This window comes from Zootoca vivipara, chromosome 7 (genome assembly GCF_965207765.1).
Source record: "Zootoca vivipara chromosome 7, rZooViv2.hap1.1, whole genome shotgun sequence".
Taxonomy (NCBI): domain Eukaryota; kingdom Metazoa; phylum Chordata; class Lepidosauria; order Squamata; family Lacertidae; genus Zootoca; species Zootoca vivipara.
The window spans coordinates 59,110,957-59,129,199 of record NC_142590.1 but is presented as its reverse complement, the minus strand read 5'-3'; the positions used below and the strand labels follow the sequence as shown (position 1 = coordinate 59,129,199).

The following is an 18,243-nucleotide window of genomic DNA, read 5'->3' as shown; positions in this document are numbered from 1 at the left end:
CAAAACCCAAATGGCTACAGCCAATCAGCCAAGTGGGGAAAATTCCTGCTGTGCCCCTGTCCCAATGACCAACGACACATGGCGGCAAAACAAGGTCATGCATGCAAGCCCTAAATATAGGGAGAGGTGGGCGGGTGTTCCGATGCACAAGCCGAAAGAGGAAGCTCTGGGACACGTGCATGGGTTTATATAGGTCTCTCGATCCGTTTAGACTGCACCCCATTGGCCAGATTAAACCCAGCAATGAGGGAGCTACCAATCAGGTGTTGTGGCTATCCAACAGACCCACCCACAACCAGGAGGTCAGTCTCCAGGTCTCACCGCAACACGTGCGCTCTTTTAGGGAGGACGCGATCTGTCTGGATGTTACCTTCAAATTTCGTCTCCCAAACACACACATTTTTCTGTGCTCTCAGTGAAGAAAAATAGATCAATAGGAGAGAAGCCACTTTTTCCGTGAAATGAAGAAGACCACAAGGTACATTTCCACTTCACATGCACTCAGCTTTTCTGATACATACCAGGAGCAGCCAATGCATTGGGTGGAAAAAGCCCAAATTAGCTTGCTTGGATGGCTTAAACATAGAACTGGAAGCGATTTGCGTAATATTCAAATGATGCCACCTGGATTTCGGGGGACTGGGACATGGCAACCGTCTTCCGACTTGGCATGTGCCAGCCACTTGCTCTGTATCAGCTCTGCAGCCTAATAAGTCAGTGCTGTGAAGTCAAAGTGACAACAGTTTCATCATCCATCTGCCCTTCCCCCTTGTTTCGGGCCCCAAGCTTCCTGGCATACTGTTAATGAGGCTGTGTATCACGTTCCCCACTTTTGTGCCAAACGGTGGAAAAGTTTTAAAGTCCTTCCCCCCCCCCTTTGCAACCTCTGCACAGGGTATGGGAGGAGGGGCTGCATTAGCTTGCTTGCTTTCCTCACACTCTGCCCTGCTGGCCAATGTGCACTGTCTGAGTCTGGTGCCAATCAGAGAAGTGTCCCAAAGTGTGTGTTTTGTGTCCCAGAGTCTTTTGCAATCCTGGTAAGTTCCCTGCTGATGGAAGCACTCCAATGCCGAGCCTCTCGTCTGCTGCCTTTGCTTTGGCTGTGATTCCTTCTAACCTTTATACTTTGTACGCCCACAGTGGCAGCCTCTCGCCCAGGACTAGGCAAAGTGCAGCCTCCACTTCCACTATTGCAAATTATGCAAAAGGGGGCATTAATCCTGATCAGTGATTTGGAGGTGCTTGACCTCAGACTCCTGTTTGCCAAGAGATAGATCTTGGGTCCTATTAGAATCCTGCATTAGTACCCATCTCTTTCTCAACCTGGGTCAATAAAAATGGGTTGCCAGGGTTGCAACTTGTTTTCCTGGCAAGGCTGCTATGCATTTAGCAGCCATGGGACAGGCAGAGGTTTAACCGGTGATGGTTTTTTCCCCTAGCGCACAGATGGAGTCATCAGGAGGTGCTCTTCAGTTGAAATTCTGTCTGTTTTGCTGCTTAATTAAGGGGGGGGAACCCTTTTAACTGAACTTTTTAACAGAAGTTTTTGAAGCAGTTTAGAAACTAGAGAGTAGTAAAAACCAGTCAAACATCCAGTTTAAACCGTAGCTGGCTATAACTTAAAGTGGATTTGTTTTTATTGTGTATTATGTGTGGCGCAGTGACCAGGTGGCGCAGTGGGTTAAACTACAGAGTCTAGGGCTTGCTGATCAGAAGGTCGGCGGTTCGAATCCCTGCAACAGTCCCAGCTCCTGCCCACCTAGCAGTTCGAAAGCACATCAAAGTGCAAGTAGATGAATAGGAACCGCTCCGGCAGGAAGGTAAACGGTGTTTCCGTGCGCTGCTCTGGTTCGCCAGAAGCAGCTTTGTCATGCTGGCCACATGACCCGGAAGCTGTCTACGGACAAACGCTGGCTCCCTCGGCCTATAGAGCGAGATGAGCGCCGCAACCCTAGAGTCGGACACGACTGGACCTGATGGTCAGGGGCCCCTTTACCTTTTACCTATGTGTTAAATTGTTGTGACTCATCCCAATGCGATAAGGAGTGGGATAAAAATCTCCCTCATTTTTTCTTCACAAGAACCCTGTGAGGTAGATTTTAGGCTGAGAAATAATGGCTGGCACAGGGGCATTCAGTGTGGCTTGTGGCTGAACAGGGATTTGAACACAGGTCTCCTCAGTCTCCACTCAGCACTCTAACTACTTATGGTTAGGGTGAAAGGGATGAAAGACCTCCCAGAAAAAAGGGGCAGCTCTGGGGGCATATTATTGAGCTGACTGAAATCATATAATTAACCTCCTTCTGGTACCTGCTGTAATGGTGCCTCTGTAATAGGCATGGTGCCTCTGATTGTCTTTCGAATAGTGGTGGGAGCATTAAAATATTACAGTATGATAGCATTTTGGATACTTTCAGTGGCAGGGAGGGAAAACAGCTAAGAGGCTGGTTGAAATATTCCATTTTCAATCTTTATGTGAAGTGCCTTCCACAGTTCCAGCTTTTTATGGTAAGGCAGATAATCTTGGAGGCTTATACATGAACTCGCCAGCCTAACTTTCCTCAGTGTTTATTATATGAGAGGCCTTGGATATTAAGACTGCTGTTTGCCTTGGGTCAAGGACACCAGACTCTCCAACCATTATCTTGCCTGGCAGTGAGGAGGCTATTAATGCATGATAATCACAAAGAGTGAGAAGATGCATTTATCATTTGAGATATGGCAGGATAAGAGAATTATCCCTGTGTAAGTGTGTGTGTGTGTGTGTGTGTGTGTGTGTGTGCGCGCGTAAGCCAAGGAAAGTGTCAGGTAGTGTCTGTGGGGCCTAACATACTTCAGTTACCCCCAGGGATCGACAAGGTTTATCTTGCCTGGGCCAGATCGGTCCTGCAGAGATCCCTCTGTGGGCCGGATTTTGTGTGTGTGCCTGCCCACGATTTCCGATGTCTGTGCATGCGCAGATGCGATTTCCAGTGCCACGGAAGCGAGTCCCCGTGCGGTGCTGCGGCAGTTTAGCGCAGCACGTGAGTGGGCAGCTCGGTTCAGGGGTGGCTCGTGGGCCGGTCAAATGCCCTCTGCACAGGTGCGTAACAAGTCTGGCGGGGGCAGCACACGGGGGCAGCGCCCCGGCCCCTGGCCCACCCCTTGCCTCCTTCGCTTGAGCAGGAAGAAGCAGAGCGCGCTACGGAGCGGGTTGCCAGGCGGCGGTGGCGGCAAACCCCTCCATAGCGTGCTCTGCTTCACAGCGCGCCGGCCAAGCAGAGCAGCAGCACCAACCCGGATGGACTGCGCATGTGTGGAAATGCGCAGTTCGTCCTGGCGCGTGCGTCGGGACGTAACGGCACATGCCTCATGACGCATGCACACTGTGGAGAGACGCCCCGCCCCCAGGGGTGCCACCCCGGGCAGCCAAGCAGCACCGTTCGCCACTGCCTCCGCAGGCCGTTTCCAGCCCATGGGCCTTAGGTTGCTGACTTCTGGTTACTGCCCTAAGCCTGCTTACTCAGAAATAAGTCCTATGGAACTCAGTGGAACCTACTTCTTATCCTACTTCTGAGTAAACAGGCTGAGAACAAGATTATAAATCTTAAAAAATAACAGGTGAGTTACGGCAAAAGAGTTACAGCAACTTTTCAAGACAGGTGGAGGTGGAACTATAGCTATTAAGCATCTAATCACACTTCCTGTACTTCCTTGGCTTTTATTATAAGTCAGAATGGTATAGTGGTTAGATTGTTGGTCTAAGACTGGGAAGAGCTGGGTTTTGATCCCCACACAGCCATGAAGCTCAGTGGGTGATCCTAGGTCAGTCACTCACTCTCAGCCTAACCCTCTTTGCTGGGTTATTGTGAAAAGAAAACACGAGAAGGGGCGGGGGAGTATGTGCATTGCCATAAGATGTTTGAAGTAAGGGCAAAATCTAAAAAAGTAATGTCAGAGCTGTGTGAAAGTGACCTCTATTTCTCCAGCCTCTCCAGAAGCGACAAATTTGTGGGTGTCAATTTTTACTGGATATTATCCAGAAATAACAGACGTTTGAAACATTTAAAACACCCACTTTTATATATAAAAAACAAAAACCTGTGCCACATGGAACCCCATATAGGTTATTAATATTTCCATTTCATGAATATTTAACTGAGGCATGCAGATAGAATTTTTCAAGTTTCGCTTGTTTTGTGGAAAAACATGGCTTCCAGTGGCATATTCCAGAGCACAGAATTGGGAGCTTCCAGTAACAGCTACAAACCTTTCCACTAGGGCATTCCTTGCTTGCATCACCTTTTTAACAGGGATGTGCTCTAACCTGTACAGTTCAAATCCTTACCAGCATTTCCTGGCCTTTCCGTTTATGTCATCTGTTAAGGCTGTTGGTCTTCTGCAGAAGCCCATAATCTTCATGTGGGTTTCTTTGCAATGGTAAAGAGACAGCACTGTTCAGACCATCATTCACATAAGAATGGCTGGCTGGTGTGTTTTGGTTTCTCCAATCTGTTGCTTGAGCAGTTTCCCCCAAAACAGTTTCTTATGAAGAAGGGGGAGAAAGGGCTGAGCGAACAAGTCTCTGAGACAAGCACTTGCACGTTTGCCAAATGAAATAGGAGTTAGGGTGATTGCTTCATCAGATTCAAGCAGCACCACTCTCTAGATTTTGATTGCAACTTGCTACTAATTCTTCAGATTCTGTCCAGTCAGGGAAAATACTAGGGTACACACCAAAAAGCTGCTTTTGGCATTAGGTGGTATTTGCCCATTGGACTTACTGTGGTTGGATGTGGATTATGAGGGATTCATTGAATGATTATATCTGTGTTACTTTTCATTCAAATGAATCCCAAAGCAGCTTACAATAACGTGACAGAACATAATAGAACATCACAAATACAGCATAAATCTCATAGAACAATCAACCAATCATCAGTAAAACAATTAGTCTATAAAACTGTGTTAACAAAGCAACAACTAAAAAATAAGCTAAATATGGCAATTAAAGCGAAAGTCATATTATATGATTAACAAATTGATACAGCAGTTAAAATCTGTAAAATAATATAAACATCATCCACAAAATAGCAACTGAAAGATAAACTAAGCACTGCTTCAAAAGTCTGCTTAGCCATTAAACTCAGAGGGAGACCTTTGGCAAGTCACAAACTCAGTTTGTTCTCACTTGTTCTTGTTTCTGTAAGGGTAAAATGTTATGCTACCCTGAGCTTCTTGGAAGAGTGATGGGGTGTGAACGTGATAAATAAGCTTGACTTGTAGTTAGAGAGATGAAAATAGGTGTAACTATTTGTGAGTGGGTGTCTCTTAAACATCACCAATAAAAGAGGAGAAAAGAGGAAACAGTTTTGCATAAAATTTGCCTGTGCTAATTTATATGTATAGATGTAAATTTAGAAATATGACTATAATTTTAATAGAATGAATCACACCATAGTGGAGAGATTGTGACTGGGGATCTTTTCTGCCTGCTCAGTCAGTTGCCCGGTACTGAAAGCTAAGCTGACGGTCAATTTCAATGTACCTGCTCTCCCTTCTTATGGTTCTTTATCTATAAATTGGATTTGGACTGGACAGCCCTTACAAACAGAGAGCTGCCCTCTCTAAAAGACCAGAAAAGTTGTCTGAAAGAAATGAAAAACTGGTAGCAACTTATGTGTGTAAATGATAATGATAATGTTAAGAGAGGCTGGTTTTTCAAAAGACCTTCAGGCACTTAAGCCGTCCTGGTGTCCCTCCTGGCTGTGGCGGCACTGCTGTTCACCAGAACTGTGATAGGGCACATAGGCTGTGAGGGGGGGGGGGAGGACCAAGTTGGCAGCAGTGGGAGGTGCAAGTGTGCCAGAGAGTTGTCCCAGAGAGTGGCAGCACCACTGCAGCTGGAGGATGGAGCAGCCTCACCTCATGCAGTGTGACTGAACCTAAGTTGATATTTTACAGGGAATCAGGACTGCTACCTTTCTCCTTATTCAAGTCCCATGCTTTACAGCTGTATGGCTTACTTTATTTCAGATACGGTAATGCCATGCTACCTTTCAGGGCAAAGCCCTTCTGGGGTGCCTCAGTCTTTGGGCTAAGATATGGCTGTTTTTAAGCCTGATACCAAGCAAATTTACCTTTCAAAGTTCATACGGCGATTACCGTATATATGCATGCACTGTTACAGTATGTATGGTGTGAGTCACTCCACTCTGGCACATCGATTAGTGGTTTATGTACACAAAGTGTGCACTGTTACTAATTTCCTGCTGCCCTCAAATGCTCCAGCCTCGTATATGTTTGTTTAAGGCATTTGCTGTTAACTTGATTATTAGATCAGCTGGTAAATCTGATTTTTAATCAGGGGAAAGCACCAAACTAAATGGTATAATGTTGATTTAAACAGCTTGATTTATACAGTCCATTGCTCTTGAAAGGACGGCGCTCGTGTCCTTGCACGGCATCTCTTTAAAATGTCAGCCTATAAATCACATAATGGGGCCCTCATGGGATTGGTTCCAGACGGAGCTGAAATAATTACGACATGCAGAGTTAAGATCAATTCCAGCATTTTTAAAGGTACTTGAGTTAAGATCACAGGCTGTTTCCCCATTCCCTGTGCAACATACTGGGAACGTGCCAAGCTCATTCTTTTAATTTAAGTGAGGCTTTGTCAACATCACTGTGTTAGAGGCAGTATCTCTGGATGGGTACGCCAAGGCTGCAAAATAAATTTTCCACAGGCACTGTGCATGAGCGATATGTTTCAAGGTGGGGCTGAGACAAGACTGTGTGGCTATGTATGAGGGAGTTTAATCTTTTTGACGGTAGTGGAATAACCAAGACTGCACTGGCGGAGGAAGAGGAGTGCGGGGGGAGCGCACCGCCCCCGGCGGCGTGATCCTGGTGGGGTGCCATTGCAGCTGCCCCCTGCCTGTGCTGGGTGCCACACCCCTGCATGCAGCGTGCCCTACCCCCAGGATGCGCACCAGCCCCGCCCCCGCCGGCTCTCTGCCCCCCGGAGCCGGAGCATGAAGCTCCGCCACTGCAAGAATGTATGGTGTATAGTTAGTGAACTTAAGAAAAGCCTGCTGGATCAGGCCAGTGGCCCATCTGGTCCAGCGTATTGTTCCCACAGGGGCCAACCAGATGCCAATGAGTGCAACAGCACCCTGCCCACCTGTGATTCCCAGCTGCTCATATTCAGAGGCATGGCTCCTCTGACAGTGACAACATGGAACTAGATATAGAACTAGAGGGGAATAGGGAGCTTGTAGTCCTCCAGTTGTTGCTGGACTACCACCCCTGGCCATTGGCCGTGCTCGCCGGGGCTAAGGGGAGCTGGAGTCCAACAATATCTGGAAGGCCATAGGTTCCCCATAGTTGGATCAGGGGCTCCCGCCGGACTGTTGTTTATTTGCAGGAGTATTCTGCAACATGTCATTGATAGAATGCAGCAGTGGTGGAGTGTTTAAGAGGTTCTTGTTAGAATGGTTCCTGCTCACTCACTACTTGATTTTTGCAGTTTGGGCCGACAGCAGGTGAACAAAAAACACACACACAGCAATAACTGTTTTTCTCATGCTCCAACCTAAGAACTCCAGCAACTCATGATATATTGGGGGTGGGTGGGGACTTTTGCCATTTGTTGTGGTGAGCTTTTAGGAATGCATGCTTATCACTGAAAGAATATTTCAAATTACTAAGTATCACTTTATAAGCACCCAGCTATATTCAGGGTTGAGCAGATATTTTAAATCCCTGGGGCTAGTATCGATTTCCTGGAAATCTTGTCTGTAATCTTCTCTCTTGTCTCTGTCCATTTCATACAGTGAGAACTGCTTTTGTTGCCACATGACATTTTTCCTACAGGGATATAATTTTCTGTGTAGCGAAAAGTATGTGTACATGACAGTACACACGTTTTATCATAAACATGCATGCTGGGAAACTAGTTAGTACATTGACTTTTGGGTTTTTTTATTTTAAGCAATGGTAGCTACGAGGAGGGAATTAATGGGATAATATAACATCATCTTTGAGACCCTGGATGGCATTCTTGGCCAACACTCCCCTTTGCTCACAGAAATGCAAAGTGTCTGAGAGCTCTATTTTTGGAGCTGTCTTGTATGATGCGACTTGATGCTATATTTTCATTGGAATTAGGCATATAAAAAGAGCATTGTGTAACCCAGCTTTAATGGATGACCTTGCTCTGAGCTGAAATATAATTCCTCACAGTCCAGATCCTGCCAATTCTTGATAGATCTTTTCACACTCTTTTTTTCCCCTGAAAGTCTTAAGTAGCATCCCCGCTCCTCCCTGACACGTTGAAGCCAACAGTGAACAGTTCCATTAATAGCGCAAATGTAAGGCCATAGAAATCTTCAACTTGAGAAGCTGGTTATTGACAGGCTGGGATTGAGAGATAAGGCCAAATACGTGACCATGAAGTGCCTCAGCCCAAGCATCAAAGGTTTATACATGGGCTTTCTCATGCTAGAGGAAGCAGGATAGAAGGGTATCTTTGCTGAGATGTTGCAATTCTGCCTTTGGTTTAATATGCATCCACATGTTCCATTAACGGGAGAGGCTATACATATATTTACTCACTAAGTCAGCTTCATATTTTCTCCTTGAGGCGAATGGCCTTCCTTCAGTTCCAAGGTCACTGGGATAAACAATGTGCAAGTTCATCTGAGGAAACAGGCCTCTGTGGAAGTGCATTACGTGGGTGGTGGTGAGTTCTTTTTGCAGCAGCTCAGCTATTTGCCTTGCGTTATAATGCAAGTGATCTGCTGCAGAGAGCCACATAATGCAAAAAGCACCCAAACAGCCACCCATAAAACTGCTATAAGGAGCTTGTATGAATTTTGTACTCAGACTAAAGCTGCTTGCATTCATTCCTCCTCCTGCCTCTCTCCTCACTGCTTGATTGCATGTTTAATTAGGGTTTAATTGGTAAGAGCCCTAGTTTGGTTTGGGATTCAGGCAAAAAAGGGGTACAGCCTGCTATTTTATGCTGCTTCATGTCCAGCCTTCAGGAATTTCAGCTTTTCCTGAAATGTCCTTACCTTGCTGGGTACTCCTTTGCCACATTTTTACACAGGACATTTGTTTGTTCTTTAAAATATGCTTTCCTCTTGGCTGCCTATTTTGCAGTACCACAGCAATTGACTTGCCAGCTAGCCAGAAAAGAACAACAGCAGCAACCCTGGCCTAGTCTGTCCCTCCTGGGCTCTTTGCTGGCATCTGATATGTAGAAAATCAGCCCTGGAATCTTTTCATAGCATGGAGCTAAATATTATCACAGGCTAAATTGCTGCAGTTCAAATTGCTCTTAAAGGGACAGTGTAAAAACTGGTGAAACTTCACAGAGCTCTCTTTCACTGTATCCCCTCCCAGTTTGTTTACATCTCAGCTGTTTGTGGGAGGTGGGGCACAGCTATATGCCCTGCAGAGCCCTTCTTTTGAAAGTTCCTCTATTTGAAGGGCTGTCCAATCCATGTCCACCTTTATAGAAAAAGAACCTGAATCCTGGTCAGACCGAAGCACTGGGGGTGAATGGGGCAAAACAGAGCCGTCTTTCCCCAGCAAGTGGGGGAGCTGCGCTGCTCTGCCGGCAGCCTCCCCTTTCCCTCCTGCATGCCTGCCAGCTGTGCCCTGTCAACCATATGGCTGGTGGGCATGCAGCTTGCCTCCTAAGCCTTCGTAGGAGGAGAGCGATCCCCACAGAGGCTTGGGAAAAGGTCTACAACTCTGGGAAACTGGGGTGGGGTGGGGGCGCTGGAGGGATCTTTGTTTTTTTTTAATAATAATTTTTATTAATTTTAATATAAACAAAAACAAAGACACACATACAAAACAAACAAATAAATTTTTCAAATCTTATTTCTTGACATTGTATTTGTGACTTCCTCAAATCTCTTCTTCCTGGTATTCTTAATATCTTAATCTAAATTATGGCGGATTTTCTAATCTTAACTCAAAATCTTTCCCTTAAAATATCACTTTATCCTCCTCCTTCTTCTTGCCCCATCACCACGGGTCCCCTCCTGCCACGAGAGGAGCCCGTGAGATGCGGCCTTCCGAAGGAGATCCATTTTTGTGTCTGGGTTTCTGGAGGGATCTTTGCACCATGGCGCCAGATGTGCTTAAGATGGCCCTGGGGAAAAATATGCCGCCATGCAACTTGCTCAGTGTTGAACTTGCTCTAAGACTACGTATCTTATGATGCAGTGTTATCTCAATGCAAAAGAAAAAAAATAGGGGCCCAACATTCAGCTGGATGACAAAGTAGTGAATTATGAGGGTGGAGCTGGATGCATTCCATGGATCTGTCCATGGCAATCCACTCGCTGCTGCAAGCATGATGATCTAACAGTCTTGATGGTTCTGACTCATCACCTCACAGACATTTATCTGCTCAGCTGGACATACAACCTAGAATTAAGGTACCTGCATGAACAAGAATACTTTTTCACAGTTTCCCCCTTATTCAGAAGTGGGCTCTGTGCGTGGAATTTATAACCTTTGAAAACCAAGCCTTCTACATCACTTTCGGATCTTTAAAGCCTGGTTGTTGCTCCTCCAGTGCAAATTAGAGCTGCGATTTGCAGCTGGGGAGGTTTGGGGCCTGGGGGAAGCTCTCCTTCTCTGTGCCATTTCTCTCTCCCATATCTCCCTTCCCCTGATCGCTTTCCCTTGAATTTAGGTTCAACACTCAAGCTTGCCCTGAAAACATGGATCTAGAGCAGGTGTGGGGAACCTCACCCTCTGAGTGCTGCTGAATTACAACTCAACTGGACATACATACAACCTAGGGGCAAGGTACCTGCATGAGCATGAAGATGTTTTCACCCTGGCCATGTTCGCTAGGGCTGATAGGAGTTGTAGGTCAGCAGCATCAGAAGGACCAAAGGTTCCTCACTCCTGAAAGTAAGGCTGGTAAGAGGGAGTTCCTCTCTAAGCCTTTGTTACTGCTAGGTCTATACATTTGCATAGGAGAAACAAATAGCTTGGCATGAGGCTCAGGTGCACTGTGCAGTTCTTCTTATCATAGGTTAGACCTGTGGACCACAGCTCCTGTCATCCATGGCCACTGGCCGATAGGAGTTGGAGCCCAGTAACATCTGGAGGGTGACAGGTGCCCCATCTCTGGGTTAGGCAAATACTTGGAAAGGAAATAGGAAATGTAAAGGACTGAGTAGGCAATGAGTGAGATACTATATTGCACCCTTCCCATGGGATCTCTTGGTTCCAACTGGTTACCAAAGGCAACAGAATGAAAGAATGTTCCCCATTCTTCCTTATCTCCTGGTGATAGGGAAGAGTAGAGGACATTGGGTCAGGAGATCTCCACCATTTTTCTCATGTGTAGGCCCTTGCTTCTCTGTTCCTGGCAAGGGGTCTGCCAGCAGCTTCATGTCCTCTCCTTCCTGGGTCAGCTGCAAGAAAAACACAACTTCCTGTGGCCTCTGTGGTTAGGCTACTGAGCCCTCCACTGTTTGAGTTTTTTCACCTCCTTTATCCTCTTGCCCTAATGTGGGCTCAATTCCTGTGTTCCATAGCGTCAATACAGTGGGAATACTGTTTCCTGAGCCTACCCTTCATATGCCTATCTTCTTGATCATAGAGATGGTGCCCTGTTCATTTAGCCACAACCACACTTGACCCCAAATAAGTGGCACTGGCAAGGGATTTGTCCATTTCTGTCAAATGTCAGCCTTCCCAGTTGTGATGTGTCCATTGTATCTGGCAGCCAAAGCACTTGGTAGAGCTCTTCCAAAGCAGGGTGACCTTGAGTTCAGCCAAAATAAAATCCATAGTTTTAGTTTGCTGGGCAGGGACCCTATCTTCCCAGAGGAACTTTGAGACACACACCTCCTCTTGAAAGCTGCAGTTTCAACAATGGGCAGAAAATATCCTCTGAAGCAGTGGAAAGGTTACATAGCTTGCTCAAGAAAGCAAACTGCCCCCAGTGCGTCTGCCCCCAGTGTTAATTTTAGCCTTCCCAAATATTGAAAAAGAGCACAGTTTCGACACTGTGGTGGGTTGCCACATGAAATGATTATTTCAGGGTCCAAGTGTGTCAGTGTCTGGGCATGGAGGCATCCAAACTTGGTAGGCAGCACATTAGCGTGATCTTGACTTGAGCCAACGCAGGGTCCTGCTGGAATTCTAGCAAACTTTTTGCACAGTATATTGTGCTAAGCAAAAACTGGGCAAGATTTTGAAGGGCTCCATCTTTCTGAGAGAGCCTGGGAGAAGGACAATCTCCCTTGGTGTTTCGGTACACATCTTATTCACGTTTCCTTGAGGGAAACTCGTACAACAATGGCAGGAGCAGGGATTCAAAACAGTAAGGAGAAACCAGTGATGGGAGCAATCTTCAGCTATTGTCCTGTTCCATTTCCTCCAGCTGGTCTGTGTTTCACCTGTGTCCAGGTGAAGGCTGCAGGCACCAGAGGAAGAGATGAAGCATTGGAGGTTGTGCTGGATGGTACCTGCACATTTCTGAGCTCATTGCACATCATGCTGGAAATGCTGGAAACAGCATCCAAAATTCTGGATCACCAAGACCACGTGCAAGCTAAGAGTTGCATCCCAGCATCCTCTGTGACATAAGACCAGAAGAGACAACATGGCGCCCTCCAGACACTGTAGAGTTCAACTCCCATCAGCTCCAGCCAGCATGGTCAGGGATGGTGGGATTTGTAGTGCGGCAGTATTTGGACAGTACTATGCTGGCTATCCTTGTTGTAGGGGATGCTGGGGTATATTTTGCTCTGACTCTCTAGTGCAGGCATCCCCAAACTGCGGCCCTCCAGATGTTTTGGCCTACAACTCCCATGATCCCTAGCTAACAGGACCAGTGGTCAGGGATGATGGGAATTGTAGTCCAAAACATCTGGAGGGCCGAAGTTTGGGGATGCCTGCTCTAGTGCATAGAATGTGGCAAAAAATATGTTTCTAGCAGATGTCCGTCTTTCCTTACAGGAAACTCCATAGTATTGCGGGACATGTCATGGGTATGGAGTTCAGAGGGAACTGGGGCAGCTTTGATAGTAAATTAAAACGGATTGGGTTAGATAAGAGTATGCTAGATGAAAGGTTCCTGTCCCAAATATGAATCTTGTAACAGGTATTGCTGAGCAATGAAGAATGAGCTGAGAGTACATTATATTGAACCTCTGCACCTGTGTAAAGGCCATAGACTTCCATAACTGCACCCTCCAGGTGTCTCCCTCTGCCTCCCCTCTAAAAAGTTCTTTTTAGAGGGGAGGCAGAGTCCACTGTGTGACCTTGGGCCAGTTTCAGTCCCTACCTCACAGGGTTGCTGTGCAGATGAAACGGGTGGAGAACTTTGAGCTCCATGGATGAAAGGTAGGATATAATAATGCAATAATCAATAAAAAGGTATCTGCTAAGTCACTAGATAGTCTGTTTTTTTCTTTTTCTTTAAAGAGTCAGGACTTAACCGGATCTGTCATCTTTTAGTATTTGGTTACAGGTAGGTAGCCGTGTTGGTCTGGATCGAAGTAAAATAAAAAAATTCCTTCAGTAGCACCTTAAAGACCAACTAAGTTTTTATTTTGGTATGAGCTTTCGTGTGCATGCACACTTCTTCAGATACTTTTAGTATTTGTTTGCCAAGTTGGGACTGAAGTCTCTTTAAGCCATTTGTGCACAAAACCATTAGGGCCTGGCCTGCTTCTTGAATTACTCACACCAGCTGAGGGATGACATTTGCTCGGCTTGACTTTCCACCCAGTAACCTTTCACCCACTGAAGCTGCCTAACCTCTGCTTGACTCTTTTTTGGGGGAGAGGGTGTTAAAGGGTCTAGGTTCAAACTATCTTGAGATTTAGATAAAGGCTCCTTTGTTTGCCCAAATGAAACATCCCACCACAAAAGCCTGACCAACCACTGCAAAGTTGGGTGCTTGTGGCTAACCTTCTGCTGCATGGCAAATATTGTCACACGGATATTTTTGGCCAGGCTGAAGACTTTGCTGATTAAATTGAAGGTGCTAATTTAATCTTGTGTACCAAACAAACCAGTGAGCTGGAATGTACTGTTCTCCTTTGTGTTTAGGGGGGATCTGAAGTTTAGCAAATACTAAGTGGCCACATGTGAAACTGGGGGAAAGAAGTCCATTTTCACCATAGATCTCCAGGCCTTGAACAGTGGGTGTTCACCCTTGGAACTGAAGCCCATTCTGTTTCTACTCTATCATCCTTTAAACCAGGCAACTAGTAAAGTGGCTCTATAACTTCAAGGCATGTTCTGGTTTTTGTTTTTAAAAATCTGTTTCTTGACAAGCTTTCCAAATTTCAGAGTGTAGCAGTGGCTACAGTTGGAGTTGGAGTTGGTTGGTTGTTCAGTAGTCAATGACCGCACAATTGCGCTCATTTCACGCGCTAGCAAGGTTATGCTTAAAATTCTACAAGGCAGGCTGAGGCAGTATGTGGACCGAGAACTCCCAGAAGTGCAAGCTGGATTTCGAAAGGGCAGAGGAACCAGAGACCAAATAGCAAACATGCGCTGGATTATGGAGAAAGCTAGAGAGTTCCAGAAAAACGTCTACTTCTGCTTCATTGACTATGCAAAAGCCTTTGACTGTGTCGACCACAGCAAACTATGGCAAGTTCTTAAAGAAATGGGAGTGCCTGATCACCTCATCTGTCTCCTGAGAAATCTCTATGTGGGACAAGAAGCTACAGTTAGAACTGGATATGGAACAACTGATTGGTTCAAAATTGGGAAAGGAGTACGACAAGGTTGTATATTGTCTCCCTGCTTATTTAACTTATATGCAGAATTCATCATGCGAAAGGCTGGACTAGATGAATCCCAAGCCGGAATTAAGATTGCCGGAAGAAATATCAACAACCTCAGATATGCAGATGACACAACCTTGATTGCAGAAAGCGAGGAGGAATTAAAGAACCTTTTAAAGAGGGTGAAAGAGGAGAGCGCAAAATATGGTCTGAAGCTCAACATCAAAAAAACCAAGATCATGGCCACTGGTCCCATCACCTCCTGGCAAATAGAAGGGGAAGAAATGGAGGCAGTGAGAGATTTTACTTTCTTGGGCTCCTTGATCACTGCAGATGGTGACAGCAGTCACGAAATTAAAAGACGCCTGCTTCTTGGGAGAAAAGCAATGACAAACCTAGACAGCATCTTAAAAGCAGCAGAGACATCACCTTGCCGACAAAGGTCCGTATAGTTAAAGCTATGGTTTTCCCAGTAGTGATGTATGGAAGTGAGAGCTGGACCATAAAGAAGGCTGATCGCCGAAGAATTGATGCTTTTGAATTATGGTGCTGGAGGAGACTCTTGAGAGTCCCATGGACTGCTAGAAGATCAAACCTATCCATTCTTAAGGAAATCAGCCGGTGCAGGACAGGGGTGCCTGGCGTGCTATGGTCCATGGGGTCACGAAGAGTCGGATACGACTAAACGACTAAACAACAACAGCAGTGGCTACAACCCATGTCTTTATACCCTTTTGCTCATGCCCTTGGACCTCATTCTCTGCATTAAGGATAGGGAGCCTGTGACTCCCCTGATATTGCTGGACTACAATGCCCACATCCCTGACTATTGGCCATGCCACCTGGGGCTGATGGGAGTTGAAGTCTAACAACGCTGTGAGAGTTGCAGGCTCCCCATCCCCGCTTTACACTCTAGAGTTTCCTTTATCTCTACTGCACAGTGGGCTATAGTATATTTTTGGCCAGTAAGTAACAAACCTTAAACCCCAAAGCATCCCATGAAGAAGAATGTCAAATCTATCTGGCATAGCTTCTGCTTTTAGATCTACTTAGCACTGGTCTCCTGAATCTAGAGTTCCGGTAACGTAATCTCAGAGAGATTGAACAATCCAAGAAGAAGGACATACTGCCTAATTGATACTGATTTTTATTTTATTTAAAACATTACTATACTGCCCTTTATCAGTCAGGCAAGGGTGATTTGCAACAAGGCAAAACAGTTCCAGGAAACTCGGCTGGTTAAAATACAGTAAAAATGCACCAAGCGCTAAGATCTATTAAATTACGCTCTGCTTTTCTTGAGGTTTGAGTGGCATCCTTACTTGGACTCTTGGGACACCTTTGTACAGGGCTGGTTATTATGTTCAGTTTTAAGCTTTTTTATATGGTTGTGTGCACCTCTCTCTGTGTGTGTATGTGGTCCTCAAGCTTCTGTCTCCAAAGTCTGGTGAAATTTTGCTTTTTATGATGGACATGAAAAGAAAAAGTTTCCACAGTGCAATACCAGATTCCATGCTTTGCCTGCATGAAGTTCCAGTTTCAATCACTGGCACTCCCACATCAAAACAATATCTGGTATCAGGGCTAGGGGAAAAACTCCTGCTTTGCACCCTTGAGGGTCCTCAGCAGCAACAGTAGACACCGCCACCACTAAATTTATTAATTCAAATTCCCCACAAAAACCAAATGGCAGGTAAAAATGATAGAATACATACAATTGGCAAAAATGACAGGGAGAATTAGAGGATGCAGAAGGTGACTAAAGAATGGATAATATTTAAAGAGTACTTTAAATAAAAAATTATTGTGATCACAAAAATCTCCTGGCAGACCTCGAGTAATTCTTGTAATATATTGGTGACAAATAATGGAACTTTTTGTAAAGAATTTGTAAAATAAAATAATAACAAGGCACTGTGGGTAAAATAACAGAATAATGGTACAATGAGGATAATCGGAAGTATGTTTTATTCCATCTTTTGTCTTCTATCTTTTGTTTTCTTTTCTTCTTTTTTGTAAAGTATGTGTGTGTAGGTTGTATATTTTATATTATTGTGTATTGATGTTGATTGTTCGATAAAATTCTATTTATTTTTTTAAAAAAAGTTTATTAATTCAAAGTGAACGTTTTCTTCCTTTCTGGATTATCCAAGGTGCACTGTATGACCATGCACCTGACTTCTGAATTTACTTAAATTTGAAATAAAGGTTCTTATGTTTATATCCCACATTTGCTGTATCATAGAAGCCCATCACACCTCCCCCCCCCCCCGGGGGATGTCTTCTATCCAGGCATTGGCCAGACACAGAGCTGCTTAGCTTTAGCAAGGTGCTGGCCTCATGGAAATCCCTTTTCCTAGGCATCCTAATCTGATTGTCACCTTTTGTTCTTTTTTAGTGGCAAATGAAGTGTTGCCGATGTGATTCCAGAACGCCTCGTGCATTTAACAGTCACCGGGTGGAAAATGTCCTCTCTTCTGCAGGAAATACACGCTGGTGGCAGTCCAAAAATGGTAAGCTTAGTGGGCCTTCAAGAAAACCAAACAAACAGTGTGGACGTGCTCTGGACAATGTGTTGGTTGGATAGCATAGAATCGTAATGATGATAAGTTGAGTGGGGCAAGGGTTGTGTAGATTCAGCAAACAGGGCTTGGGTTTCAGTGGATTAAATGCGAAGGGGAAATGGATGACCTGATTAACGGGAAAATCCGTTTGCTATTTTGTTTTCACAACCTGCTATTCTAAAAACTGCCCTTTTCTGTCTCTTCAGATGTGAATCCTGTCTTTCTCCAACTAGATTTGGATAAAAAGTTTCAACTTGATAGCATCCTGATGGATTTCAGGGTATGTGAATAATAACTCTTACGCTATTTACTGGGCGTATAAACTTGAATTCAGATGGCCTTGGGAAGCTTAGCTGAATATTATCAGGACTCCAGATACATTACATACACCAGTGGTTTTCAACCAGTGTGCCGTGGCACGCTGGAGTGCCTTGAATGGTGATCAGGGGTGCCGCGGGCAACAATGGCCTCTGTCCCTCTTTCCCCCCCCCTCTCCTCTGATGCCCTCTCGCGTCTCTGCCTCCCAAAGGTTTGCACAGCTGTTTGTTGCAGCAGCCCTGGCTAAAAGCTCTGCATGCGAATGGTGCCTCTGGAGCTGGTCTGGGGCTGCTGGTTGCCAGGAGCTGAGGCGGCATCAGAGTAAGCAAGCAAGTTGGGCAAGGGAGCCAGTCCACCAGCCCTTGCTGGGAACGGACAGACAAGTCCTATGCCCCGTGGGGCAGTGTGAGGAGGCACGTCTCTTTGGGGCGGGGGGGGGGCTGCAACTCAGAGACCAGGGGTGGCAGCAGAGGTGCCCAGAGGACTTCCAAGGAGGGAGGAGAGGAGGTTGGGGGAACACCCCACAAGAGGGCAGTGTTCGATAAAGGGTGAGAGGCTGCCAGCTCTGCAGGCAAGGGGTGACATAACTGGGTTCC

General features: G+C 45.6%; 1 protein-coding gene across 2 annotated transcripts in view; it reads left to right on the top strand.

Annotated features, from left to right (window-relative positions):
* The window catches only part of LAMB3 (laminin subunit beta 3), a 128,519-nt gene that overhangs the window by 82,781 nt on the left and 27,495 nt on the right, over positions 1-18,243 (top strand). For both annotated transcript variants that reach the window (XM_035122653.3, XM_035122656.3), the window contains 2 exons: positions 17,164-17,278; positions 17,536-17,609. In XM_035122653.3, coding sequence (XP_034978544.3) covers positions 17,164-17,278; positions 17,536-17,609 — 189 coding nt within the window. The remainder of the gene's footprint in view (positions 1-17,163; positions 17,279-17,535; positions 17,610-18,243) is intronic.